Source organism: Melanerpes formicivorus, unplaced genomic scaffold (assembly GCF_026170545.1).
Source record: "Melanerpes formicivorus ecotype bairdi unplaced genomic scaffold, bMelFor1.0.p_v2 SCAF_51, whole genome shotgun sequence".
Taxonomy (NCBI): domain Eukaryota; kingdom Metazoa; phylum Chordata; class Aves; order Piciformes; family Picidae; genus Melanerpes; species Melanerpes formicivorus.
The window spans coordinates 2367866-2390066 of record NW_027142403.1 but is presented as its reverse complement, the minus strand read 5'-3'; the positions used below and the strand labels follow the sequence as shown (position 1 = coordinate 2390066).

Sequence of the window (22201 nt, the reverse complement as noted above, 5' to 3'; positions counted from 1 at the left end):
TTCCTGCCCACAAGCCAAGGGAAGCGAGTGCTCCCCTGCCCCAGGCGGCAGGGCTCTGCCCAAACTTCCCGTCGGGGGCCGTCTGGCCACGTACACCTGTGTGCGCGTCTTTTGTTACACGTATACCCTACCGCTAGTTGTTTATTTGGGTAAAGCAGTTCCTAAGGCTGGCGGCGGGTGTTTGCGAGGCTCTGCTGCAGAGGGTGCAGGTGCGCGGGAGGGGGGAAGGGCCTGTACCTGCCGCCGGGGGCCGTGGCGGGAGGTAGAGAGGGAGGAGACTGCAGCCGGCGGCAGCGCCCGGCCCCGGGACAGGTCCCACGGGAAGGGGAGGGCCTGTGGGCGCGGCGGGGTGGCCCGGCGCGACGGGGCCCCGGGCTGGCGGAATAGGCTGCGACATGGCCCTGCTCGGGCGCTGCCGGTGGGCGCTGCTGCTGGCCTGGCTGCCGGCAGGTGAGTGGAGCCGCGCCGGGGAAGGCGGCGGCGGGGTCCCGGCCTTCGCCGGGCCTCCTAACCCAGCCCACGACACCCTGTGGCACAGGGGGCCGGGGCCTGGTCGGCAGCTTCGGGCTTTGCCCCGGGTTAACCTGGTGTGGCGTGGAGGGAGCGGCGGCGGCCCTGCGGCGAAGGGAAGGGGCGGCCGGGCTCGGGCGAGCCTTGTCCTCTCCCCCGAGTGTCCTTGCGGGCCGGGCGGAGGAGCGGGGTTCCGCCGAGCTCGATACTAAAGCCATGCAGAGGAGTTTCGTTACCCCCAAGGTGCGGCTGTAGCTGCAGCTCTAGGAGGAAGTAGCCGCATGCCTCCTGGCAGCCTCCAGTATCGCTCCTCTGCAGCCAGCATGGTTCGGACCTGAGCGCAGGGTACAAACATGGAGGAGTTGTCCTTTGTATTGTCACAAGTGCCCACCGCAGCGTCTGCTGGTAGCTCTGTAGCCCCAGCCTCGTTGGGGATCTGGTGTAGCTCGAGGGCTTCCCCACCTGCTTGATTCGCGCTTGTGTGCAGGACAGGAGCTCACTTCTGAGCCCGCAGGTGGCCTTCATCACGCAGAGGACTTTCTGAAGAGCTTTGCACGTGGCCTGATGCGCAGCTTCTGACCTGCTGTATGGAATACAATGATCAGTTTGCTTCTTGGGTGCCTGGGTCTTTGATGATGATTGAGCTTTAAATACCAAAATCCTTATTTTTTTTTCTCCACAAAGAACCAGTAAAAGAAGCAAAAACTTATGGAGATAGGCATATTGATTGTCTTGCATGACAGCCACAATCCTGCATGATGTTGTAGCTAAAAGTTGGCTTCACTGGCACTGAAGGTTAGTGTCATCAGTGTGAAGCTGTAGGCCTGAGGTAACTGTAACCTGAGGTTGGTAGTGTCCAGATTTGTTCTTTCCAACCAGGATAAGGAATATGTCGTGGAGTGATGAGGTCCAAGTTTAGCAACCAGCCTTAATTTCACAGTTTTTTCTTGGAGGAGGTTGGCATGAAACGTCAGATGTACAGAGACATTCAGCTGTCCTCTGGTGGGAAAAGTAGGTTTTTAATTCCTAACTTAGGAATTAAGGAACTTGTCTCTCAACTCTGACACATTTTCAGAACAGAGGTAATGAGAAAAGATTCCTTCCATAAAGAGCTTTGGGTTTTGTGAGTGAGAAGCAGTGCTGAGTATTTTATTCTTGATGGAAAGATGCTGCTGTAGGAAACCCAGGAAAATTTTGTCCTGTTTCAGTGAGCCTCAGCATGTCAGAATTCCTATGGGCCTTTGTTTGATTGACAATGAGAGCAAGGTTTTGCCAGTCTTGAGAGTTTGGATTTTGGATTAGCTTCTTGTGATTTCCTGCAGCAAGATCCTGTCCCTCAGCTATTTCACAAAGCTGGAACACGGCTGCGTTGAAGTGCAGTGCTCCTCAATAAGAGCAGCTGTAGGACCTTGCATTGCTTCCGTGTTGTGAAAACGAGAGATCCTTGCTTTTGTTAGAGCTGATGGTATTTCTGTGTTTAACTGCATGTGTGTCTGTTTTATTCTTCAGAGAAGCCTTGGACTTAAGAGTTTACCCTTGTCTGCTCTGTGTTTGTGTGGTAGTAAAGGGAAAGCCTTTGAATATGCGATAAAAGTGAATTGATGGTTCGTGGCGACCCTTTCACTTGGCCACCCTTGCAAGCCTCACCCTTTCCCTCTTTTCTTTCCTTCTGTTGTCCTGCCCAGTTAAGAAGCCACTAGCACAGCAGTGAAACCCCTGATCTTCAAGGTATATTCCAGAAAGGGCATCTCACACTTGCTCCATACTGTTTGTAGTCCATTATCAAAAGGGCCTGATGATAACTTTGCTATTGTTAACGACAAGCCCAACTTCGTGTGCTATCAAAGTTTAAATAAGATAGAAAGGGCTCTGAAGTGTGGCTGGAATAAAGCATAGCTTCTGAGAAACTTGGTAAAACCCTTCCTCAGTGGGTGCAGCTGCTTGGATAGAAAATGCTGTGGAGGTTGTTATGGACCAGCTTTAAGCATGCATAACAACAGCTTCATTTAAAAGCAGGGGGAAGGTAATTGATACGTGCCATTCCCGAGTGGTGATAAACAGATTAAATTTCACTTTGATGCTACAGCCCCAAAATGGCATTGTCTTAATTCTGATCAGCCCTACATAACATCCTGGTGGCTGTCTTAGCAAGACCTTGGTAAAATTGATTTGGTGTTTATATGAACAGATGGCAGTGCAGAACTTTTCTGGTTAGGATGACAAGCCAAGGCAATCCCATCCTGTGTGCTCCTAGGCCCAACAAATCATCTCCTTCAGCTTGGAGGGACAGTTTTCCCCATGCAGACGGAGAGCAGAGGGTGATGTGCTATATAATGGCTACTAGTAGTTGCTTTGGAGAACAGCAAGCCAATGCAGCCAGCTTAAGCTGTCTTCTGTGATGGAAAGATGGGACTCCTGTTCTAACCAGGGTTTGTAACTCTGGCTTCACCAGAGAGGACGCTGAGGCCCATAGTTGCAGGTCCCAGATAAAGCTGAGGGAGCTGTACTTCAATTGCTGGTGTGGAGCAGAGCGAAAGTTGTGATGTGAGGTCTGCTCCTGGGGGCTGACTGCCTTCTGCATTCTGGTTTGCAGGTTGTCTCTCCCTCCTGGTGACGGTGCAGGATGCTGAACGTTACGCCACCTTATTTGCCAGTATCATCCTCAAGTGTGACTACAGCACCTCAGCTCAGCTGCAGGATGTGGTGGTGACTTGGCGCTTCAAATCCTTCTGCAAGGACCCCATCTTTGACTACTACTCAGCCTGTAAGTGTCAGGCTTGTCCTCCAAGGGATCCCTCTTCAAAAGGAAAGGAATGGGAAGGTAGACTTAGTGGATAATACAGTGGTCTGCCCACAAACCAAGTCAGGTGGTGGTATTTCCAAGTACTCCAAGAAAAAATAGGTGATGTCTGTGAATTCCTTTGCACTGTCAAGGCTTTATGATATGACACAGTATTCACCTGGAGTTCTGGACACCCCAGCTCAAGAAGGACAAAGAATACTGGAGAGCCCAGTGCAGGGCCACTAAGACAATGAGGGGACTAGAACATCTGTCATTTGAGGAAAGGCTTAGAGAGCTGTGTCTGTTTATCTTGGAGAAGAGGAAGCTGAGGGGAGATCTTACTAATGCTTACTTCAGACCTGGCAATAAGGTCTCCCCTGAGCCTCCTCCTCTCAAGGCTACACAACCCCAGCTCTCTCACCATTTTTGTTGCCCTGAAGTGTGGTTGTAGCCAGGTGGGGGTTGGTCTCTTCTCCCAGGCAAGCAGCACCAGAACAAGAGGACAGAGTCTCAAGCTGTGCAGGGGGAAGTTTAGGCTTGATCTTAGAAAGAAGTTCTTCACAGAACTTCATACTGGGAGCTGTCCTCCAGCCTACCACCATTAGCTTCTTTCTGCTGCTGTTCTTTCAGTTGTGAGTACAGGAGCCATCTCCTCTGGAGCTCCACCATTCTCCCAATCTATGCCATTCTCTTGGCTCTGCCTCTCTTCACTTTTGAGTACTCCAAAGCAGTTTGGCCTTGCTGGTTTGAAGCCGTGCGTTGTATTACTAAGCCTTCAAGAGTTTCTCTGCTGCTCACAAAGGTAAAGAAATAGTTCCTTTGAAATATCTTTTGGCATCTGACTTGCTGTGTGTTTGTAGCATACCAGGCTGGTTTAGCTCTTGGCCAGGACCCATCAAACGACTGCAACGACAGCCAGCGGAAGGTGCGCATTGTCATCCAGAAGTACGGGCAGAAGGAGCCCGTACTGGGCGTCGACTACCAGCAGCGGAAGATCACCATTCAGAACCGTAAGTGACTTGACCTAAGGACCTATCCAATGTCTGGGCCTACTAAGTGGAGAGAAGCATAAACATGGTGAAAATGTGGCCAAGAAGGCCAGTGGTATCCTCACGTGCATTTAAGAAGAGTGTGGCCAAAAGGTCAAGGGAGGTTCTCCCTCTACTCTGCCCTGGTGAGACCACATCTGGAGTATTGTGTCCAGTTCTGGACTCCCCAGTTCAAGAGGGACAGGGCAGTACTAGAGACAGTCCAATGGTGTGCTACAAGGATGATGAAGGGACTGGAACATCTGTCTTATCAAGATAGGCTGAGAGATCAGGGGCTGTTTTGTCTGGAAAAGAGAAGACTGAGAGGAGATCTTACTTACAAACATTAATATCTGAAGGGTGGGTGCCAATAAGGTTCCAGTCTCTTTTCAGTGGTATCCTGTGATAGGACAAGGGCTAGTGGATACAAACTGGAACAGAGGAAGTTCCACCTCAACATGAGGAAAAGCTTCTTTCCTGTTAAGGGTGCCAGAGCACTGGAACAGACTGCTCAGAGAGGTTGCAGAGTCTCCTTCTGTGGAGACTTTCAGGACCCATCTGCATGTATTCCTGTGTGACCTGCTCCAGGTGATCCTGCTTTGGCAGTGGCCTTGGACTCAGTGATCTTGAGAAGTCTCATTCCAGCCCCTACCAGTCTATGGTAATGTCACCTGTAACTTAGATACTCAGTGAGGTGGCAATGGAATAAGAGCTGTGAAGGTTCCTGTTCCCAGTTGGCCCAATGGTGCTGGGAGCACTGCAAGTTGAGGCTGAGCTGATGATGCCTGATTATTTTCTGAAGAGCTCAAAAGTAAACTAAGGAGTCCAGAAGCTAGTACTTGTTTCTTCTAAGAAGTACTGCATGATTGTCCAAGTCTATTGCATGCTCCTTGCTGTCCCTGAAGCAATAGCAGTTACTGGGATAGTTGGCCTAATGGGGGCAGTGAGCCGTGTTCCAAAGCCAGTAGGGTTGGCAGCAGCCAGTATCTGTGAATATCCATCACCCAGCAGCATGCTGGTTATTTCACTTCACATAGAATTAGTCCCACTTCTAAGCAGTGTTGCCTTCCAGCAGCACAAAGAGACTAGAAGTTACTGCTGCTTACAGGAGTTCTCAATGGATTGTTTCAAGATGGTGGTTATGCTTGGGAAGAGGGGAAATGCAGTACTGTGTGTCACCTGAAGACAGAGAGCCTTCTTAGAGTGGGGCCTGGAACTAGTGTATCTCAGTCCTAAATAGCCTGCTGACCTTCCAAGTCCCTCTTCCACAGGAGCAGATCTTGTCATCACTGAGATCATGTGGTGGGACCATGGCGTGTACTACTGCACCGTGGAAGCACCAGGAGATACCACAGGTGATGGGGACAAAGAAGTTAAGCTGATTGTTCTCCGTAAGTGCCTGTGGTTTGTTGCCTGGGTGGCAGGTATCTCCTGCTCTCTTCCTCCCCTGTCTCCAGCAGTGGAGAGGTACTCAGTAACTTACTGTGCCCAGGTACATCTTTCTCTCTCTGTTTTCCCTATAGACTGGCTCACAGTAATCCTCATCATTCTCGGTGGCCTCCTTCTCCTCCTGCTGATTGGAATATGCTGGTGCCAGTGCTGCCCCCAGTATTGCTGCTGCCACATCCCCTGTGTCTGCTGCCCCAAACGGTGCTGCTGTAATGAGGAAGGTGAGGTTCAAGCAAATATGTGTCTATTCAGGGCTTCTGTCAAGACAAAAGCTTGACTGGGATCTTGCTGAGCTCCACTTTCTCCCTTCTGTTCAGTGTTGGTATAGACTGAGACATTTCTTTGGCCAGTGTGACCTCCACAACCAGCTTATCTGAGTTTAGAAGAGGGAAGCTAGGATAAATGTAGCCCATCTTCCTCCTCTCTGTCCCACTTTCAAAAGTTCCTCCTTACACCTTGCTACCAACTTTTTTGTGTTGTCAGGGCACAAACAGCTCCCTTGTATGAGTAGCTCAGGACTGTCCTTCCTTATCTTGTGGATCATGTGCTTCTGCATGTAAGGCAGGCAAGCAAATGCCTTGGTACTACTCTCCAAACTAGTCTAACCATCAGGTGGTTATTATGTAAACATTGGAATTTTCTATGTTACTTTGGGAGTTGCTCCCTCAGCAAGAAAAAGCTTTTGTTTGTTTTTCTTTGGGGAAGGAAGTGAGAAGAAAGAAAGGGAGGAAGGAAGGAAGGCAGGAAGGAAGGCAGGCAGGCAGGAAGGAAGGCAGGCAGGAAGGAAGGCAGGAAGGAAGGTCTCTATTGGTGGTCAACCATGAAATTCATTCTGAGGTTTTGAGGGTCAAGAGAAGCTTTGTTGTGTGTCAGGTTTAGCAGTAACAAAGATTCTGCAGCCAGACTCTCTTCTCTTAGTAAGGCCACCCTTTGAATTTGGGCCCTTTGAATTTGAACCTCTGCATTCCTGTGTCTGAAGCTTAGGAGCAACACACCCTGCAGTTTAAACAATCTGACAGAAACAAAATGCAACAAATAGATGTATTTGTTATCACAGTATCACCGAGGTTGGAAGAGACCTCAAAGATCGTGGAGTCCAACCTGTCACCACAGACCTCATGACTAGACCATGGCACCAAGTGCCACGTCCAATCCCCAAACTAGCTTGTTCTCCAGATGCTACGGGTAGCAGATTAATGAACAAGGAGATGTTCTTCTGGTTTCCCTTTACCTGCAAAAGAGCTATTTGTTACACCTTGGGTGTTATTGAGCTGTGAGAATTAAGCAGAATTTGCTTAGCTCTCAAAAAGCAAACAGAATGCTAAATGCTCTTAATGCTAAAACCAAAACACTCTCAGGGACCTTTACAGGCTGGCTGGTAAAATGTGTCTTGTTGAGAAGGCTATGGAAATTTGGCAGAAAAAATCAGTTTCCATGAAGGGAGAGAGAGTTGATGGAGATGAAAGATCCACATCTTCAGAATTCTTCATCCCAAAATGGATTCAGAATATGTGCAGGTTCCTCTTTGGGTTTTTTTTTGTGCTCATAGGAGATGACAGCCCACTCCAGACTGCTCCAGTTGTCTTTTCAGTTGTCAGTTCTATTTTCAGTTGTCAAATGTGGTGAAGCCACATCTGGAGTACTGTGTCCAGTTCTGAGCTCCCCAGTTCAAGAGAGACAGGGATGTACTTGAGAGAGTCCCAACAGAGGGCTACAAGGATGATTAAGGGACTGGAACTTCTGTCTTAATGAGGAAATGCTGAGATCTGGGACAGTTTACTGTGGAGAAGAGAAGACTAAGAGGGGATCTAGTCAGTGTTTATAAATATCTGAAGGGTGGCTGTCAAGAAGAGGCCAGAGGACAGTTTCTTTTCAGCAGTGTCCAGTGGTAGGACAAGGGGCAACGGACACAAACTGGAACACAGGAAGTTCCACCTCAACGTGAGGAAAAACTTCCCTGTGAGGGTGCTGGAGCCCTGGAACAGGCTGCCCAGAGAGGTTGTGGAGTCTCCTTCACTGGAGACTTCCAAGACCTGTCTGGATGCATTCCTCTGTGATCTGCCTTAGGAGGATCCTGCTTTGGCAGGGAGGTTGGACTCAATCTTCAGAGGTCGTGTTCCAAACCCTACAATTCTATGATTCTGCCTCCTGTTGAGGCTAGGTAGGAGGGATTCTTGCAGGGTTCTCTAAACCTTTCCTTGCTCATGAAAGAAGGTACAGAGAAGCACAGCCTCCCTGACTGGCTTCTGGATTCTGTGGCTGTAATTGCCATCCTGAGCTGCCTGCCTCTATTTCGCAAGGCATTCTTGTGCCTTCTCCCCTCTAGCACAATTTCACTTCATCCTGCTCTGACTTCTTCTGCATTACAAGAAATGAAATGGAGACCTTAAAACCCACAAGAAGATTGATACATAGAGCATCATAAATAACAGTCCTGAGAAATAACAAGTTGCATACAGCTGAAGAGAAGATAGAAATCCTCCACTAAGTCTGAGGAGTTAAGAGTGCCAGCGGAATACGGGTGATTTCTTCCCAATTGTTGGCCACTAGAGGGCAGCATAGGTCCGCTGAACAGTCCGAGATGCCATTGCGGCGAGGTAATTCTGGGTGTTTTATGGCAGGTCATTAACTAAGATGGTTTTGAACCTAGTAATAAAAGAAGAGCATTGTTTGACTAATTCAGAATTGATGTACAGAAATATTAAACATGCCCCAGGAGCAAGCCAATTACATTCCCCTTGGAAAAGCTCTGAAAAAAGCCCACCAGGGTAAACACACAGATGACCTCCTTCTGTTCCTGTTAGTTCCTTTTCTGCTGTGGACTTTTTCCACTAATTGGTTCAAAACAGGAGATGTTTTCACCTGGGCCTGACTAGGTTGGAAATTTCTTTTAATGTTTTTTTTCTATAATTGGATCATTTGGGCCAGCAGCTGTAAAGTCTGTCAAAGGTGAAGAACAAACTTCCTCAGCAGGGAGGCAGTGGAGGGAACAGTATGGTACTCTGTCAAAGTTGTATAGCAGGTATGAGTTTTGGAATTAGAGTGAATCTGACCTTTCTCAGATAAATGCATTTACTTTTAAAAGAGATCTGTAGCTTTACTTTCATTTTACAGGTGGAAGTCCAGAGTGTATATCAGATTCAAACTGGAAGGAGAAGTGTGAGGAAGGAGTAGAATTCATAGGATCACCTGGTTGGAAAAGACCTTAAGATTGTTGAGTCCAACCATAACCTAACATCTCCCTGTAAACAGCTCAGACCATGTCCCTAAGCACCTCATCCAAACATCTTTTAAACACCTCCAGTGACAGTGGAGAGATGAAGATGAGAGATGGGAGGGGGTGAAGGTAGTAAAGGAAGTCCAAGAGTAATTCTGTATTTGCTCAGTTGTAGGGTGAGAGCAGAGAACAGAGGCAGGATGACTTTGGTCCTAGTCACTGCCTTCAAACCCGAAGGAGAGGAACCCTAAGTAGGTATGCCCACAGCTGCTAGGCTTTTCACTACTCATGCAAAGACTGTGGTCAAAACCCTGGGATGTTCACTCAGCAGGTTCTAGGACATTCTCAAAGTCATAGCTGGAGGAACAAGAGAGCAAGAGATAAGACCTTTCCCTTCTTTTTACTCCTTTTAATTTTTCTCTCTTCCTCTAAGCTGGAAACTAAACTGGAGGAAAATCCCTTGGAGAAGAAAATAATGAAGCAAGTTTGACATAAAATGCTTGAAAGCTGCTACCTCAGGCCACACAGCTTTGAAGGAAAATCAGAGTATTAGGATTAAAACCCCTGAAGTTTTCAGCTTTGTAGTTCACTCTGGTTAGAGCCAGGCTGGGGAGGGGGAAGGACTTGGGACTGGAGAACAAAGTGGGGCTGCATGAACTGTTGGATATGTCAAGAGGCATGGTCAGTCCTTGTTTTGCATCTGGTGGTGCTCTGTATAAATTCAGTGAAACAGCAAAAGGAGGACATGTTTAATAACTAGAGAGCTACCTGAAATGGAGACCTCAGTGCCAAAGAGCGTGCAGTCGAAGTGCTGCCTGCTGCAGATGAACACAGGGGACAGAATTAATTGGAGCTTAGCTGTAGCCTGGTTTCTTACAGAAGTAAGGCTTATGCAGTCAGCCTGTCCATCTATCCCCTCTCTCTTTCTCTCCAATGGTTTTTAATTTCAGCAGCAAATTTTAGCCAGATTTATCAGAGGGCTAGAAGTCTCAAAAGCAATTACATTCCTATCTGTCTCCTGAATTACATAGCCAAGAATGTTCTGTTCATGCCTGACCAGAGAAGAGGCTGCAGGAAAAGCCTGCCACTTCTGAAGCTCCAGAAAAGCCATAGAAGAGAAGTTTTGCATAGGCCCTGTTGGAGAAAAGCTTCACCCAGTAATAACAGATACTATGCAGTCAGGTTTTGCAAGTCTGGGCCTTGAAATTTACTTGCTCATAAACTCAAGGTTTGATTGTCTGGGGTAGACAAGGTTTCTGTAAGAGGTTTTTAAGTATTCCCCCAAAAGCAGCAGCAATGAGCAATGATTTTGAAGACAGGGATGGTGAAGCTCTCTGTGTAAAGAAACTGAGAAGGAAGTGCTGAGAAAACTGAAGTGGGATAGGGGCCTGGAGTTAACAGTGGTGGAAAAAACAATGAGGGAGAGAAATTTCCACCAAGTTTGCTCTTTCTGGCTCTCTGAACATTGCTCTTGAGAACAGGAGATTTAGTTTGTTCACCAGTTTGATCACACTATCCCAAGTGATTGAATTTTAGTAGTCATGCTGAGGTTAATTACAGAGAGAGCCAACAACAGTGGTTGAAAGACTAGAAAGAGAAGCTGGGCAGTTGTTGGGACAGCCTCAACTGGTGACAGCAGTGCACCTCTAAGTGCCCTCTGTGGAAGGGACAGGAAATGATGGAGTACAGTGTGATCTGGAGAGAGCCTACGTGAAGGTGGCAAAAAGAGGTCTTGTTTAGCTGCATCAAATCTAAAAAGGACCAATGATGAGCTGTGAGAGTTTCAAGAGAGTAAAACAAGTGACATGTGTCTTGCTGTATGAAACATTATTTCTCACCTTTCTGCAATTGTAGTTGAAGGTAGAAGACTTGCATTTGATTATGTGCTATGTGCATAATCATAGTTTGTTCTCAGAAGTGTACCCTATCAGGCAGTAACCTTTGTCTTCTGTTTTAGGTATCTTTTTGAAGCTGTACAACTTCATATTGGTGTTTCCTCTGCTCTGCTTTACCTTTGTCACAGGGTGGAGGGAGCTTTTTATTCTGTGAATTTCCTGTATCTGATCACATGCAAAGCTGGAATACAGGAGGTTCCACCTCAGCTTGAGGAAAAACTTATTTGCTGTGAAGGTGCTGGAGCACTGATACAAGCTGCCCAGAGAGGTTGTGGAGTCTCGTTCTGAGGAGACTTTCAACACCCACCTGGATGCATTCCTAGGTGATCCTGCTGAAGCAGGGGGGTTGGACTTGATGAACTCTAGCCATCCCCTCCAACCCCTAACATTCTGTGATTCTGTTACAGTCAAGTGAAATGGTATGTGATCTGCAGGCTGTGCTCTGGATAGCTGCTGTAAGCTTTCTCCATCTTCTTTCACAGTACTGGAACGGCATCGGTTCATGAAGCACGCTCAGGCACTTGCACCTTGGCTGTCACCCAACATGTTCTACAGAGGCAGCGACAGGAACTCACAACTTTCCTCTTACCAGCTGAACCCTCTACTGCAAAAAGGTGAGATTACAGGCATCATTTCAGAGGAAAGTCAGGATGAGAAACAGGTAACTTCTCAGGGAGGTTCAGTGGTGAGGCTTTAGCTTTAGACTGCATGTAGCAGAACTGTCAAGCTGGGACATCCTGGCCTGCATCAGAAATAGTGTGGCCAGCAGGAGCAGAGAAGTCATTGTGCCCCTGTACTCAGTACTGGTTAGGCCACACCTTGAGTACTGCATTCAGTTCTGGGCCCCTCTTTAAGAAAGACATTGAGACACTTGAACTTGTCCAGAGAAGGGCAACGAGGCTGGAGAGAGGCCTCAAGTACAAGCCCTATGAGGAGAGGCTGAAGGAGCTGGGATTGTTTAGCCTGGAGAAGAGGAGGCTCAGGGGAGACCTCATTGCTGTCTACAACTACCTAAAAGGAGGTTGTAGCCAGGTGGGGGTTGGTCTCTTCTCCCAGGCAATCAGCACCAGAACAAGAGGACACAGTCTCAGACTGCACCAGGGGAAGTTTAGGCTCAAGGTGAGGAGAAAGTTCTTCCCTGAGAGAGTTGTTAGCCATTGGAATGTGCTGCCCAGGGAGGTGGTGAAGTCACCATCCCAGGAGTTGTTCAAAAAGGGACTGGACGTGGCACTTGGTGCCATGGTTTAGTAGTCGTGAGGTGTTGGGTGACAGGTTGGACTTGATGATCTTTGAGGTCTTTTCCAACCTTATTGTTTCTATGATTCTACAATTCTGTCTGCAGCTTACTACAGACCTGCCTGGGTGGATAAACACAGGTTACCCATCATAAGTGTCCTGCTGGGCTCAGTGCTGTGTGAAGTAGTTTAATGCTAACTAAAGTATATCTGTGCTACACCCCAGTGACTGCAGGGTAAATATACCCAGCTTATCTCACTCCATGTGGTAGAGGGGGTACTGTCTCTTTGTTCTGCTGTCCTGGTCACGGTCAACTCCTTATAGCCAAAATTGACATGACAAGTGAGGTGCAATTTGTTTTGAGTTCTTATCAGATGTCTAGTCTTCAAATGATTAAGGGCAAACTGCCTTCTGTGCAACAGACCTAGCTTGCATGTAGCAAAAAATGAAGAAGCAGAAAGCATTTCCCAATTGTTCTGCCTCAAAACTGCTCATATTAGTGATACTTGGGGGTCACTTTAATGGAGAAGGGGAGATGGAGTCTCTGAAGTCCTAGAAAAATAAGTAAGAAAATAACATTTCCAGTGATATTATTTAATCACCCCAGGAAAATAGGGAAACTCAGTGACTTCCCAAATAAATAAGACATGCTTTTCATCACTGTGCAGCAGCCACGGATTTACTCTGTGTCTGATTCGTCTTAACTGTTGTTTGAAGGAATAGTTTGCAAACATCTCCAAGATGTTGGAGCACATACTTCTATAGGCCCCTAGTTTGCAAACATCTCCAAGATGTTGGAGCACATACTTCTATAGGCCCCTAGTTTGCAAACATCTGCAAGGTGTTGGAGCACATACTTCTATAGGCCCCTAGTTTGCAAACATCTCCAAGATGTTGGAGCACACACTTCTATAGGCCCCTAGTTTGCAAACATCTGCAAGGTGTTGGAGCACATACTTCTATAGGCCCCTAGTTTGCAAACATCTCCAAGATGTTGGAGCACATACTTTTATAGGCCCCTAGTTTGCAAACATCTCCAAGGTGTTGGAGCACATACTTCTATAGGCCCCTAGTTTGCAAACATCTCCAAGATGTTGGAGCACATACTTTTATAGGCCCCTAGTTTGCAAACATCTGCAAGATGTTGGAGCACATACTTTTAAAGGCCCCTAGTTTGCAAACATCTCCAAGATGTTGGAGCACATACTTTTATAAGCCCCCTAGTTTGCAAACATCTCCAAGATGTTGGAGCACATACTTTTATAGGCCCTTAGTGTGCAAACATCTCCAAGATGTTGGAGCACATACTTTTATAAGCCCCTAGTTTGCAAACATCTCCAAGATGTTGGAGCACATACTTTTATAGGCCACTGGTTAATTTTACAGGTACCATTTTTTCTAGCCAGGGCACCAGTTTTCCTTAGGATGATCTGGTGACTGAGCCACTGTGATTTAAGCCAGTTTAAGACACTAAGTCTTTTCAAGAATATCCATGCTGGCAAAAAAGGGGCAAGGATGTTCCTCAGGCAGTTTCCTAGCGTGTGTTTTCGCAGTCCTTGAATCTCCTGTGCTCAAGTTTCCCCTTAAATTTGTCTCAAATCAGCTTTATAGAGATGTTAGAATAAACCTTTATTAGAATAAACCAAACCAGGTTGGAAGAGACCTTCAAGATCATCGTGTCCAACCCATCAACCAATCCAACCCACCCAAACAGCTAACCCATGGCACCAAGCACCCCATCAAGTCTCCTCCTGAGCACCTTCAATGACAGCGACTCCACCACCTCCACCACCTCCCCGGGCAGCCCATTCCAATGGGCAATCACTCTTTCTGTATAGAACTTCTTCCTAACATCCAACCTGAACCTCCCCTGGTGCAGCCTGAGACTGTGTCCTCTTGTTCTGGTACTGGCTGCCTGGGAGAAGAGACCATCATGTTGAGTAGAAGAGACCTCTCAGGCCATCTAGTCCCACCCCTTGCTCAAAGCAGGACAGTCACCAACTTCAGACACATCAGCTGTGGCTTTGTCCCCTCTGAGCCTTGGAAACCTGCGAGGCTGGAGATTCCACGACTACTTTGGGTAACTGTTCCAGAGCTGCACCAGTCTTCCAGAGAAGAAACTTCTCCATTTACTACTTAACTCGTGTGTGTGTGTGTGTGTATGTGTGCATATATAGAGACATTTCTTTTTCTTTGGTGGTACTCATTCATATTTCTTCCAGTTCAATGAGATGTAGGAGGAAACACTCTGAATGTTCTCCAGTTTGTTTTTTTGTTGGTTGGGTGTGGTTTTTTTTTATTGAGTCTGTAGGAATAAATAATAAATAAAACAAAAGACACAGGAGGAAACAAATGTTCCATTCTCTAAACGCAGAAGCTGTATTTCCAGGTGCTGGGTGACTTTGCTTTTTCACTTCTGTGCTGCCTAAAACAGATCACACTGCAATTTACTAGTTACCACTCTTTACAGCTTACCTTGTGTAGCCTGAATGACTGGTTCTTGTGCTTGAGAGTCACACAGCTCTTGCAGTGAGGAGGAGCAGGAACAAGGGAAGCTCGAAAGGGACTCAGCCAGGATCATTAGTGTGGAAGGACCCTCTATTGTTTCCCTTTGACTTACTGTGTTTTCCTGTGCCTGTATCCTTAGATGTGTCTCTGCAGAACAGCCTTCACCTGGTGCAGCCACAAGGTCAGCTTTCCCCGAACAAGGGCGTTTTGGATTATCTGGAGTCTGAAATCCAAAACATGAACGTGTCACAGTTCCGGCCATCTTCCCACCAGCAGCAGGCTGTGCAGCCGAGCTTGCTGTCCTCCCTGAGCTCAGAGATCATGCCACCTCCTCTCACTGATCACATCTCCTCCATCCATGGAAGCAGCAACTCTTCGCGGCCGCAGAGAGCTGCCCGCAACCCCAGGCCCCGGGACTATGCAGCAGAGGACAGGAGGGACAACCGGAGGTGGCCCTTGCCTTCCAGTGGGGATTCGCATTCCAGCTACAGCCAGGATCCCTGGGACAGGCACCGGGAAGACTATACTCAGAGGCAGGGGACAGATGGCTACAATGGCAGGCCTCAGCACTCTAGACGGGATGTGTCACCCCCACGCCAGGCTGAGAGGGGCAAGAGCAGCAGCAGCAGCAGCAGTTATTATCCAGAAGAGGCCAAGGAGCGCTCCAACCACCATCGCGGCTGGAGGCGGGAGCCTGCGGAGAGGCAGGAATACCAGCAGCACAGCAGGAGGAGCAATCACTCAGGTCAGAGGCAGCACAGCTACTCTCCCCCTTCTCGTCGGGGGTCATGGAGCTCCTCGGAAGAGAAAGTTCGTCTCCCAGCGACAAGCCGCAAGCAGCGGCACCGGTCTCGGGAATGGCCGGAAGACAAACCCCCCAGCTACCGCTCCTTGGACATCATCCCGGGGCTGGACAAGAAGCACAAAGGCCGTGCGGAGCCACGCTCGGTGAGGCAGCTGCCTTTTGCCTTTCCCATCTATGGGAAGAGGTGGCTTCAGGGGAGTGGGAGTGAATGTTTGTTACTTTCTGCAGCTTGTAGTCTTGCAAATGGAGGGCAAGGAGCACTGAGTGTCCTGCTCAGCTTGGTTACGAAGAGGCTGCTGTCAGACATGGTGTATGTCTATAGTGTGTGCTCAGGGGCAAAGCAAGCAGTCAGATAAAGTAGGTTTCCTATCACGTCCCACACTGGTTGACTTGTTAGACCTTCTCATTCCTGTCCTCACCTAGAGGCATTTGGGGCTCTGTGTATGTGTTGCTGTTGAGTAGCTGTTCTCCTGGCACTGCCCAAAGAGAACACAGTTCCAGAGTAGGCAGCAGTACTGAGTATCCCTCTGCAGCCCTCTCTGGTGTGGTTTACCTCTGATTTTTTTAACATGTACTCGAGTCTCCTATTGTTAATCTCCAACATTTAACCTTTGCAGTGTCTTGGTGATACTTTTTAAGATGTTTCATGTAAAGTAAGATGCCTAAAGCTACATCAAATAGGCTTTAAGGGCATGGGTGGCTGTAGTTATAAAGAAATGTGTGATCCTTCAGGTCTTCTGCAAGAGGATGGCTTCTTGGTTGGAACTCCTGAGAACTGAACATGCAGGTAGGAAGACACATGACTTCCATTCATTCTTCATTGTTTCTGAATCTTTTTTCTCTTACAGGACAGAGGAAGTTCCCACAGTGGAAGAAGCCTCATCATTTAATGCTGCCAGTACTGAAAGAACTAAGATTCCCAGCACACTCCTCCATTTTTCTACTGTGTAGGTTGGGATGGCTGCTTTTGGTTGAACAGACAACGAATGGAAAAACCAAAGAAGCAGCTTCCCCTTAGACTTGCAGCTCTGAAGAATATGTATATAATGCCCATGGAAGCAATACATAACCCAGTTTTTACTCTTGCTGTGATGTGGAAACTTAGCTTGGCAGTGGACTGTAATCCATTGAAAGCATTCTGTTGGAAACAGCAGGGTTTTTTCAGTAAATGGTTTATTCCTAGTCTTTAAAGAGATACACCAGTTCCCTTTGTTAGGTGCCCCAGCACTGAAAGAAACCAGTCTCTAAAAGGCCAGTCCTTTGCACACCAGTCACTGGGGAAAGGCTCCAACACTCACAGAGTTGTAAAGTCACAGGACAGTAGAATAATTGAGATTGGAAGAGGCCTCTGGAGGTCATGTGATCCAGTCCCCTGGGAATTTGGTGTAGGGAGGCACAGCAACTCTTTTCAAAGGCCCTCTGTTGTGCTTCAGAATGTGTCATGGTTGTTGCTTCTGCCTGGCTGCTCAGCATAGGTGGGGCCATTGCTGCCTTTTGTCCCCAGTAGGCCTCTCTCCCAAGCAGAAGTTTCACAGTGTTGGAACGATGTTTGACTGCTTTAATAAGGGCTTGCTAGCATGTCTGCAAATTGCAGCTTAGCTGCCCTATACTGACTGAAACAACCTGCCCTACTTGAAGCTCAGACCTTATTGCCTTAAGAGATACTTGTTCTAGCCTTGAAACCAGACTTGAATTTACTTGTAAACTTAAAAGGACTACATTTACCAAAGTTTAGCTGTCCCTACAGGGACTGATCAAGGTATTCCTACTGTCCCTCACACTATGGATCAGCATTTCTTTCAACTCTAGGAAGCTTTGGTGGGTCTGTCTTTCCTAAGCCATGATGTACTCTTTCCATGCATTTTATATTTGCCCTTTGCTCTCTGTGTGCCATGTATCATACACATGGGGTGGGATAAAGGGCTCTGTAGAAGTCATCATTTCTGCTGTTGTCCTTTATCCTTACTCTTACACCAGCTCTGCCTATGTGGTGCCTCTGATCTGTAGCTAGATTGCAGGGGTTTCTATTGCCTTTCAACTAGAACACAGAATTTCTCTAAGCACTGTGACCAGTTGTGAAGGATGTGATTCATCCACTGTTTTCATTTTAAATACACTGGAAGAAGAGAGGTTGTCTGGATGCTGGCTGCTTCCACAGGAAGCCGGCTTGCCAAAGGTACCTCTTGGACTCAGGAGACTCAACTGTCAGCAAGGAGCTTCTGGAGCATCTTGTGAATTATTCTGTAACCTGGAGGCACTAGAGATGGGCCAGTAGCAAAGACTCTCTTCCCTGGCTTATCTCCCAGCCAGTGCTGCCTGGGACACTTGCTACATTTTTTCCTTTTAACATCCTAGTTGCTGCTGTGCTTATGCTTTCCCTTGGGAGACTGACTTGGAGAGGCTTTCACTCTGCCCACCTCCTGGTTTTTCCCTCTAATTTGGACAGTGATGGGAAACTTCACACTTGGAGGAAATGCCCCGAGCTGGATGTCCAGTGCAGTTGCTGGTCAATCAAAGGCTACTACAGCAAGTGCTCATTTTGCTGCAGTGTCTTGGCTGACTGCTTATTTCTAATTCCTGTGTATGGATGTAAGAGGACCCACTAGTATTTCTGGTTGACTTTGTTTCAGAACCAGAGGCCTGCCTTTTGAAGACAGAGACACTGTTCACCAGCAGCTGATGGCTAGCACAAAAAAGAGCTAAAGGCTAACTCTGAAATGTGAATTGAGATCAGAAACCTCTATTCAGTGTAGAGTTGATGCTGCTGGTTTAGAAAATGAATGCTTTTAGAATGTAAGGAGTCCTTGCCTCTCTGACATTTGGTAGCAAAAGTGTCATGTGGGCCCTTAGAAGGAGCTCCATCCTCTCCTGGCTCACCTTGCTTCTGAAAGGGCTGATGAAGTCTGCATTAGATTCAAACTGAATCATGTGAACTGATCCATGAGTTACATCTGAAACATAGGGAACTGTGTTCACAAAACTTGCAAAGCCAGTATCACTCTTGAATCTGATTCTCAGCCATTGGCTGTGAGTCATGTTTATCCTTACTTAATGACATACTGAGGCCTTTATGCACCCCCTCTTCTATGATGGGATAGTATTTGTATTAGCTAAGAGGAGTATATGGCCACTGCAATGGCAGAAAAATACTAAGGGGCTCCTTCTTCCAAAACTAGCATCCTCTTTTGACTTTACTGTTGCCCTCTGGCAACTTTTAGTAGATGCTCAGGGCCCTGCAGATTCCTCCCTTGGAAGGAATTTCATTGTCTCCTTATGCTTCCAATAATCTATACATCATACAGGATAACTTCTTCCTGTCAACTCAACCTAGCCCAAATGGTTTGAAGGACATTTCTCCATCAAGAGGAGAGACACTTGAGACATCAGGTGAGACCCCAAGATGGTAGCATGGGAAAGAGTTCACTTTCCTTTCCTTCGAGTGCATATAAGCCAACATGTCCAGCAAGTACCCCCAAGAGCAAGACCCTCCTCACATAGCAAGAAAACCCAGGTGGCTCTCCAACAGTAGCAGCTGTTGAAACTCAGTGCTGCAGAGGTGGTGCTTTTTTTATCTAAATCCTAGGAAGGAGCCCTCCATCTGTGTTTGTTCCTCTACTCCCCATAAGCGAGCTAAGGTGACTAATTGTAGATTGTGTGAACACAGTTCGTGCATATCTCAGTCTTAACTCCCTAACCTCTTAAATTAGTGACAGAAGTAGATTAGGTTATCTGACAGGCAAGCAGAAATGGTGCTGGGTTTCCTGGTCCACACACCACTGTGGTTCACAAAACACAAGCTGGTGGGCTGTGAAATAACAGCAAAGGAAATCTATATATGCATGCTTCACAACTGCAAGCAGACAGAAAAGTGGGAAGGAAATAGGCTCTGCTTTGAATGCTTCTAGCCAATTACAAGCAGAAATAAATGAAAGCCATTGTGACAGCACTGCACAATATGGTGTGGGCTTTTTTCTTTAAATCTCTGTATGATTATAGGGTTTTTGACTTTTTTAAAAGAGAGAATTTAGCAGCTCAAGTACTGCACACTGAAAGAACTAACAGCAGGGGAAGTAGCCTAGCCTCATTCTTTCTGTGTTGCAATTTATTAATGCTTAATTTTTCAGCTATTCCAAAGAGCTGATGGTTGTATGTCAGCTGATTTTTTTGATGAGAAAAGCCTGACTGTGTTTCACATACAGGAGTTACTGCCATTCTAGACTTTTATTCTTCCTGTGTGTGCAGTTGAAGGAATATACCTTGCCCCCAAGAATGAATTTGTCTGTCTCAGGTGAAGTGTCTTGATAGCCACTGGAGTTACCCTGGTTTAAAATAGCAATGCAGTGAGCAAGTGACCATGCCACATGGGGCAGATAAGAATGTCCATGCTGTTCCTCTGAATCCAGAGATTCATAAGAAAGATAAAATAATGTCATTTTTCTTGGATTTGCAGTATCTGGCTTTCTTATTTGCAGAGTGCCCTGCAATTCCAGGATGCCATTCCAGGTGTGGAGGGTAAGGGCTGCTTGTGCAATCATTGATCTGGTCTTGGCAAGTGCCTGTTTGGCAGCAGAAAGTGCTGAAATACCCAGTTGCTATCTCTGGGGCTGTATTCATGATAGCATTTGCTAAAGTTAGGCTGACTTCAGGAGTGTGGCAAGGGGAGAAGCTACCTTGTGTGATAACAACCACGATGCAGAGCCCTTCAGCAGTACCTATTACTGCACAGGGTAGCTAAGTTCCCTCTGTGTAACTACCTCCAGCAGTACATCAGTTGAAAACACTCACTTGTTACAGTTAGAGTGTTCCATTTGTCAACCTGACACAGGAGACAGGTGACACTTGAGGTTATATTAAATTAACCCCCACAAGTAATGGCTGCTCATTGCTATTTCTGCAAACTCTAATGGCTGTAATGTGCCTTGTGCTCATCTCCTCAATATTATTCCAGCTGTAAAAGCAGATGGTAAATGTGTAGATTCTCTTCAATGACTGTCAAATGCATAATTAAAATATAAGAGAGCTTTCAGCCAGTTGCTCCTGTGTGTTCTTCCTCCATTGTGAATTGCTTTTTAGTGTTTGCACCAGAAGCAGGACTGAAAATTCTCCTGTGCTTACTTGTATCAAAGAATGGTCTGGGTTGGAAAGGACCTTAAAGGTCATACAGTTCCAATTCTCCTGCCATGGGCAAGGACACCTTCTACTAGACCAGATTGCTCAAGGCCCTGTCCAACCTGGCCTTGAACACTTCCAAGAAGGGGCTATCCACAACTTCCCTGAGCAACCTGTTCCACTGTCTCCTCATCCTTCTGGAATTAATGATGTTGCACACTAGAAAGAATTTTCTGCTGTTATTTTTTGGGACAAATCAGCAAAATAGTTTGCTTGCATGAGGATTGTTTTTCTGTTGTTCTTTCTGGGGTTGGAATATATTTTTGTTTGTTTGTTTGTCTAAGAAATAAGATGATATCAATAAGCACTCACCAAGAGACTGGAAAAATGTGTAGGAAACCACTGGCAGCCTTCTTTAATGGTATGTTGCACTGCAGCAACTGCTGACTTGGGTGCCATATCTGTAAAACAAGAACACTTTCTGTTTGGTTTTAAAGTACTTTTGAGCTCCATGAGTAGAAAGTCTTCTAGACTTTTGGTTTGGTGGATAAATGAAGATACTGGTTGAGCTTTTTACACTTTCCACATGTTGACAGTCACCTAATAAATAAGTGGCTGAGAGAAGAATGGAGCTCTCACACAGTAGGTTTAATTTATACCTCATGTCCTCCCCCTTCCCCTTAGCTAACATCCTTTGCAGCTCACTGTGGCAGCCTGTCTCTTCTCTGTGCTGCTCAGTGGTTGAATATGTGTGTATATTGTATATATATGCATTGCATTTCATTTCATTCTGCTTGTAATAATACAGCCTTTTTCATGCACTTCTCCAACTGAGTTAGCTGTGGTTTGGAGGGAGGGGTGGAGAATTGAACTTTCTCACTACCACAAATAGTGGTGGTTGGCCTGGAACTTTAGATACTGGAGAAAATACCCTTAAGCATCAATGCAGCCACATCCTGGCAGGGACCAGGTCCTTGGGGAGCCTGGGATGAAGGGTTTGGGTTGGAAGGGACCTTTAAAAACCATCTAATCCACCCTTCCTTTCCCTCAGGCAAGGACATCTTTCACTAGATCAGGTTATTCAAAACCCTATCCAGTCTGACTTTGAACACTCCCAATTACAGTGTGTTCACAGCTTCCCTGAGAAACCTGTTCTAGTGTTTTCATACCCTTATCATAAGTAATTCCTTATATCCAATCTAAACCTACCCTCTTTCAGTTTAAACCCATTTAATGGAAACATAGAATGGTCTGGGTTGGAAGGGATCTCCAAAGGTCACCTAGTCCAACCCCCTCTGCAGTAAGCAGGGGCATCCTCAACTAGATCAGGTTGTCCAGAGCCCTGTTGAGCCTCCAGAGATGGGGCCTCAACTACCTCTCTGGGCAACCTGTTTCAGTGTACCACCACCCTCATGGTAAAGAACTTCCTCCTAACATCCAATCTAAATATACACTTCTCTAGTTTGAAACTGTTGCCCCTTGCCCTCTCGCTACAGATCTTAGTAGAAAAAGTCTTTGTCTTTCTTCTAAGCCCCCTTTAAGTACTGAAAGGCTGCATATAGGTCTCCCTGAGACTTTCCAGGCTGAACAGCCCAAATTTCTTCAGCCTTTCTTTCACAGGAGACATGTTCTAGCCCTCTGATTGTTTTGGTTTGTTTAGGG

General features: G+C 46.7%; 1 protein-coding gene across 1 annotated transcript; it reads left to right on the top strand.

Moving 5' to 3' along the window:
• Nucleotides 1–386: 386 nt before the first annotated feature.
• ILDR1 (immunoglobulin like domain containing receptor 1) lies at nucleotides 387–20456 on the top strand. Its single transcript, XM_068160605.1, has 8 exons — nucleotides 387–450; nucleotides 3104–3274; nucleotides 4153–4302; nucleotides 5592–5711; nucleotides 5844–5990; nucleotides 11364–11495; nucleotides 14765–15573; nucleotides 16279–20456. Exons 1-8 carry the CDS (start codon nucleotides 396–398, stop codon nucleotides 16318–16320), a joined length of 1626 nt encoding a protein of 541 aa, XP_068016706.1. The 5' UTR covers nucleotides 387–395; the 3' UTR covers nucleotides 16321–20456.
• Nucleotides 20457–22201: the final 1745 nt, after the last annotated feature.